Source organism: Myotis brandtii, unplaced genomic scaffold, assembly GCF_000412655.1.
Source record: "Myotis brandtii unplaced genomic scaffold, ASM41265v1 scaffold137, whole genome shotgun sequence".
In the NCBI taxonomy this organism is placed as follows: domain Eukaryota; kingdom Metazoa; phylum Chordata; class Mammalia; order Chiroptera; family Vespertilionidae; genus Myotis; species Myotis brandtii.
Genome location: NW_005354874.1, coordinates 1,844,048 through 1,851,297, shown reverse-complemented (window position 1 = coordinate 1,851,297; position 7,250 = coordinate 1,844,048). Strand labels below are relative to the sequence as shown.

The window sequence follows — 7,250 nt, the reverse complement described above, 5'->3', positions numbered from 1 at the left end:
CCTAAGACCATCAGAAAACATATATATAATTACATATTGTTTTTGTGATTAATCACTATGCTTTAATTATGTTCAATTTGTAACAATGTAATTGGGGGTCACCACAACATGAGGAACTGTATTAAAGGGTCTCGGCATTAGGAATGTTGAGAACCACGGTACTAGAGAATAATGCGCAGAAGTTAGAGCAAATATATTTGTATTGATTTGGGAAACCATTTAAAATACTCCATTAAGAATGAAAAATAAGTTTCAGAAATATATACATATGTTTGTATGTATGTCTATATATAGTATGGTAGAGTATTTATTATTTTTAAAAATCTGGAACATTACACACAAAACTGATGACGATAGCTACTTCTAGATCTCAAATGTGGTTTGAAGGCCCTTTTGAGGCTTCAATGAAGTCAAACTATTTTCATAATTATACTAAAATGCTATCTGACTTTTTCATCTTCCATTCTCTCATAAGAATACAATGGGATTTTTCAGAAGTTACATGACATGATATTGCAATTGATGTAAATGCAGAGCAAACATGAGAATCTAGATTTTATTATGCCGTACATTAAAGAAATATGTAAAACTGCATATAAAAGGCAGTAATGGCGTCTTTCAGAATTACTCTGTTATTGAAAGGAGTTGGAAGGGGGTAATCGTTTTCTCTACAGATGACCCCCTGTTGGAAGCCTTAGCCTGGAAAGTGCCAGGGGAGGATGAGGGGGAAAGAGGAAGGCAGAAGCTACTATATTGAGCATCTACTGAAATGTAGGCACTTCACACCCTTTATGTTATTTAATCTTAACAACCACCTGAGGTGAGTAACATCTGCATTAAAAAATAAAAAGGAAAGAAAAAAAGAATGCTCTAAGAGGTGAAGTAAATTCCCTAAATGCCTTTAGCTAGTAAAAGGACAAGGTAAGGATCCAAATTACACCTGTCAGACAACCATGTACCATGCTGATTCCATGTTTCTTCTGCCCTGATGGCCTGTGGGTCTGCTTTCCAGATCTCTTCAGCCCTAATGAAGTACATCCCCCATCCTACCTTTTCTAACCCTGATTTAACCCTAGGCCTTGTGAATACACATTCTCTCATATGGCACTATTTCAACTGAGGGGTTGGAGGTAGAGGTAGTGCTGTAAATTCCTATACAACCCATTCCTCTATCTGTAGGGAAGCACAGGAGACTTGGTTGGAAAGTCTGTAAGGCAGAAATTCGGAAAAGGGAAGTTGGCTGAAGGCGGCCCGCCCTTGTTTCTTGGAATTCCGACATAGGGAAGTTTGCTGAAGGACATATGGCACTATTTCAACTGAGGGGTTGGAGGTAGAGGTAGTGCTGTAAATTCCTATACAACCCATTCCTCTATCTGTAGGGAAGCACAGGAGACTTGGTTGGAAAGTCTGTAAGGCAGAAATTCCGAAAAGGGAAGTTGGCTGAAGGCGGCCCGCCCTTGCTTCTTGGAATTCCGACATAGGGAAGTTTGCTGAAGGTGGCCACTCCTAATTGTTCCTTGATCTTTCTAAACAAGTCTGTTCAGGAGCGGACCCTTGGTGTTTACCGGAATCTTTATGTTTAATCTTTAGGTGTCCTTGCTTAAAGGACACTGCAGACACATATGTCCTCCCAAAATTACTTACCCTACTGATTGTATCTAAAAGATAAACTTTATCTCAAAAGTTTATATCTGAAGAGGCAGGCGATTGAGGCTGTCTGGTTCCTATAGCCAGGCAGTCCCTTAGCCCTCTCTTTCACAGCAATCATGTGTCAGAGTAATCATTCATCCATCGCTCAGGGTCCGCTGGTCAGCCCCGGCACCTATCACTGGGAATGCTCTAATGCTCACATTACACCGACCTCTGCATTTGAAGATTCTATAGAGCAGTATGTCTTAGAAAATAGCCTCCTTAATGAACCAAATAAAGTGATGATCAAAAATAGACCCAGAGACATAGAAACATGTACAAACTGTCAAACCTCAGAGGGAAGGCAAAAGAGGGTGGGTGGGAAGAGATCAACCAATGAACTTGTATGCATATATGCATAACTCATGGACACAGATAATGGGTGGTAAGGGCCAGGGCGGGGGAGGGAGGCAGCAGGCTAGAAGAGGTTAATGGGGGAAAAAGGAGGACCTATGTAATACTTTCAACAATAAAGATTTTTTTAAAAAGAAAATAACCTCCTTGTTAACTGAGGTACATAGTTTTTGAGCTACTATTCAGATAACAAATACTAAACATTTTACATTCCTATCTTGTGTCAATCAATATGTATTTATACACACTAAACTTAAAAAGAGAGAGATAGCCTTGACTGAGTGGCTCAGTTGATTGGAGCATCATCCTGTACACCAAAAGACTGTGGGTTTGATTCCCATTTAGAGCACATACCTAGGTTGCTGGTTCAATCTTCGGATGGGGCACATTTGGGAGGAAACCTATTGATGCTTCTCTCTCTCCCCCTTCCTCTCTCTCTAAAATCAATTTTAAGACAAACAAACAAACATATCCTTGGATGAGGATTAAAAAACAGAAGAGAGCAATAGAAAAAGTGCCAAAACCTTCCCATAATGCTATTAATACCTATAGTTGTCTACTTTTAAAATGAGAAGCTATTTCTGAACTATGTAATTACTGGGTTACTCGAGACTCCGGATAGTTACCACAGTCAGTGTATTAAAGCCAGCTCTCCCGAGCAGATGTCCCAGGTCATTGACAGCAGTGAAAGGAGAAATGTGTGGAGAAAATCCTCCTTCCCTTTCCGTTTCTGCTAACTGTAATGAACACCGAAGTTCATAGAGGGTGTCGCCTCCAAACATCGCACCAATAAAAACTCCATCTGGTTTTAAAACATAATGAATCTGTAATAAATACAAGACAACAAAACTTTTCAAAACGTTATATATAAAAATGGTAAAAGAATAAATATATGGTGTCTAAATAAATATCTTGTGATTACATTCTTATTCTGTCAAATTAATGATCAGATAATTTAATAAATAACACCTAAGGCAACAACTACCAGAAAGGCATTATACTTAACATTGTTGTAAAGATAGACAATACATGTATTAATAGTATTGGTATCTGTAAAATGTTATGTTTTCAAATTTTTTACTAATAGAAAACTTATTTTTATATTCAGAAAAATAACAAAAGAAAAAAGTATATAGTGTAGCAGATTGCAAAAGTCACAGTTCCCTCTGTGTCTGTGTCCTCTGAAATGCCATTCTGTAACAGCTCCCATCAAGAGATGGAGTCTACTTCCCCACTCCTTGAATCGGGCTGGCCTGTGACTTGCTTTGGCCAAAGCAAGGGCAAGTGACAGTGTGTCAGTGTCAAACTGAGGTCTCAAATGGCCTTGCATGATTCTATCTGCTCTCTTGGAGCCCCGTGTGGCTACCATGTGGTGAACAAGCTAGCCTGAGGAGCAGCGGTAAGCCAGGCATCCCAGCTCAGGCCATTCTTGACCACCAAGATCCAAGACAATCTAGTAGCGGAGCACAGACACATGGGTGAGCCACATCAGAACCAGAAGAGGTTCCTAAGTCCAGCCCAAATTCCCAACCCACAAAAATCACAAGACACATAAATTGTTGTTTTAAATCACTAAGCTGGGGTGGCTTGATATGCAGAAAAAGCTAATTTATAAAGAAACCATTATGATTCACAACATTAACCTGGAAACACATTAGCTTTCCTTCAGGAGAAGTAACTAACTTTCTTTCTAGCTTGAGAACAAAAACATTTTAATTGGTAACTTAAGCAAAGTAGTGGCTAGAAGGAATTCCAGAATCACCAATGTTTACTCATGACCCTCTTAGACCTACAATCTGTAACTAGCTTTAACTGGCTATTCTCTACAATGAGAAACATCACAGGAAAGGATAGATTCTGAAGTAAACCAGGACCCAAATCACAGCAGGCTCTTCTAATCAGAGTATCCATCTTGAATTTATATTAAATGTTATTTAATTATATATTTTATATTATAAAATATAAAAAACATACTTATTATAAAACATGAAGCAATTACAAAACACTACTAGTATATAAGCAAACTGCAAAATCCTTGGTTTCTTCCCTTTGCCCCTTTAGAGTTACTTCCTTCTCTAGTCACCAGACCCTAACATAGCAAGTATCTAATATTCAGTCCTGAGCTTCTGCAGCTTCTCTCTACCTCAGAGGGCTTATCAATTCCCATGGATTTCACAAGGATTATTTTCCAAACCTTCTGTTTAGCTTGTACATTTTCTTAGAACTCTAAATTCATCTTCAACTTACTGTGCTATGAACATTTGTCTCCTGGCAAACTCACTCCCCAGCACATCCAACACATATTAGTTCTTAAACCAACTCCCCTTTACAATTGCCGAATTTCTGTTCATTATTATTTTCTATTCCCTTTATCCGATCACTATCATTTTTCCTTCTACTTTTACTAATTATTCTCCCAGGTATCCAGACTCAAAACTTTAACTCCTCCCTCTCTTTGATCTTCAGATCTAACCAGCCACTAAACCGTGGATTCTTCCTTTGCAGAGTGCTAAATACCTCTCTCTTCCTTTTCACTCCTATCATTCCCACCTAGGTTTAGTTTATCTCATGCCTGGAACACTGAAACAATCTCACTTCAATTGAACCAACTTCTGGCATCAGCTTTCTAATCAACAAAAGGAAGACATCTTGCACAGTTATTTAACACATATAAAAGAACAAAGTGATTGGCAAATGGGATGTGCCTCACATATAGTAGTTATTATCCTGCCATCCAGTTGTTTAATCATGTCACCTTCCTCTTCAAAATTCTCCAGTGACTCTGAACTGCCTAAAGTATAAACTCCAAATTCCTTATTCTGTCACCCAAGTCCTCCCAAATCTGGTCCCAGTATACCTCACCTCTAAGCACTATGCTAATCCTCCAAAGAGGCTTCCTCTTGGTCCTCTCATGCTCCTGGGCTCTTGTACCTGGCACCTATACTAATTCTGCCTTTCTGGAATGTCTTCCCACTCCAAACCTAACCTACCCTCTAAGGCCCTGTTCAAGTAATTCCTTCCTCTTGAAGCTTTCTTGGCAGATCCAAGCCAGAGTGATCTGCTTTTTACCTACCACTCAGCCATTCGCTGATAAATATCAACCAACCAACATCTACCGAGAACTCTCTAAGTATAGGCATGAGGAAGATACAAATATAAATAAATAAGTTCGTACTAACAAAAAATTTATAGGTAATTAAGGAGGAAAAAAACCCAACCAGAAAAAGTCTTGCAATATCAATATTACCTTGTACAAGTTACTAAAGTCTTCATAAATATTTAAGTATCTCCATACTAGATTTTTTGAATTGGCAGGGTGGGGGGAAATCACCCAATGTATTTAATATGTCAAAAGGCACCAAACATATCCAGCCCACAGAATATAATAAATACTTAATTGATTTGCTTCAATTTCCAATTGTCAGATGTATAAGATGGAAAACATTTATAAGTTTCCATGTGAAAACAGAAACATCTATAAGTTTCTAATAATAAATAGAATAACACATGCTACTGGAATCAACATTAAATTTTTTACCTGTTCAAGTGCTCGAGGAAGGTCATTCACCCAGTGCAAACTAAAACATGAAAACACGCATTTGTTCTAGCTTAATTCATATAATTAATTAGTATAAGTATCACTAATATAATGACAAACCACAAAAAAAAAGAGTTAATTTTAAGTTTAAAATTGCATATCAAAATTTACTGATTGATCTTATACAGGTTTTTAAAAATATGCCCAGGGAAAAACTTTCTTTCTGTCACACTAGAAAATGTGATAGTATTTCACTTTGTTGATATGATTATACGTGCAATTATTCTTCGCTGAATAAAGTAAAAGTAAATTTTTCAAATAAGACATACAAATGGCCAACAGGTATATGAAAAGATGCTCAACATCACTAATTATTAGGGAAATGCAAATCATTTGAGTTATCAACACCTTATATCTATTAGCATAGCTATTATGAAAAAAACAAGAGACAACAAATGCTGGCAAAAATGTGGAGTAAAGGGAACTCTTGTACACTATTGGTAGGAATGTAAACTGGTACAGCCACCATGAAATAGTATAGAGGTTCCTCAAAAAAATTAAAAATTGAACTACCATATAACCCAAAGGAATTCTAGGTATATATCTGAAGGAAATAAAAACACTTTTTATTTCAAAGAGATACCTGCACGCCCATGTTCAGTGCAGCATTATTCACAACAGTCAAAACGTGGAAACAACATAAGTGTCTTGCAGAAAAAAGGTTCCCCACCCCTGCCTTAGACCAAGCCTCTGTAATGTTTTTCATTTCATGACAGATTCTGAATACTTTTCAAAAATTTGTTCAGCAATAGAATCTGAATACTTTTCTAAGTTTGCTCAGCACACCTCAATAAACAGGGAAGAAGTTACAAACTCACTGAAAAAAACAGCAGAGGTGCCCAGCCAGTGTGGCTCAGTATTTGAGTGTGGACTTATGAACAAGGAGGTCAGGGCACATGCCCAGGTTGTGGGCTTGATCCCCAGTAGGGGGCATGCAGGAGGTGGCAGATCAATGATTCTCTCTCATCATTGATGTTTCTATCTCTCTCTCCTTTCCTCTCTGAAATCAATAAACATATATTTAAAATGAAAGAAAAGAAAAGAAAAGAAAAGAAGAGAAAGGAAGGAAGGAAGGAAGGAAGGAAGGGAGGAAGGGAGGAAGGGAGGAAGGAAGGAAGAAAAGGAAACAGCAAAGGTAAACAACTCTCCCAGTTTACCTGGGACTGAGGAGTATTCAGGGACACAGGCTTTCTAGTGCTAACACTGGCAAAGTAATGAGCAAACTGTGATGACTGTCCACCCATTTTAAAAAAAACTATCAAAAGGGTTGTATTGAGCATGTTGAATCTTTGAAAGAAAATCTGACTATAATAAGGCAGGAGAAATAAGGTACCGCATAGAATATTTTATTTTCTCTATTAGACACTAAGGACAGGATCCCTGTCTGAATTCAGTTTGGTATTCCCCCAAAGCATCTAGCTCACTGCCTTGCATATTATAATCTACTAGAGGCCCGGTGCAGCAATCAGGGCCTATCAGGGCCTTCCTTTGTTCCACACCGCCCCCTGGTGGTCAGCACATGTCATAGCAAGCGATCGAACTCTCAGGCTCCTGGTCGAACTCCCGAGGGGACACTTTGCATATTAGCTTTTTATATATATAGACTAGA

The 7,250-nt window shown here is 38.1% G+C and overlaps 1 protein-coding gene across 1 annotated transcript in view; it reads right to left on the bottom strand.

Annotated features, from left to right (window-relative positions):
- The window catches only part of NDUFAF5 (NADH dehydrogenase (ubiquinone) complex I, assembly factor 5), a 32,569-nt gene that overhangs the window by 9,677 nt on the left and 15,642 nt on the right, over positions 1 to 7,250 (bottom strand). Inside the window, exons 6-7 of the mRNA XM_005860572.2 lie at positions 5,582 to 5,621; positions 2,670 to 2,867 (exon numbers count right to left, since the gene is read on the bottom strand). Of these exons, the coding sequence (XP_005860634.1) occupies positions 2,670 to 2,867; positions 5,582 to 5,621 (238 nt within the window). The remainder of the gene's footprint in view (positions 1 to 2,669; positions 2,868 to 5,581; positions 5,622 to 7,250) is intronic.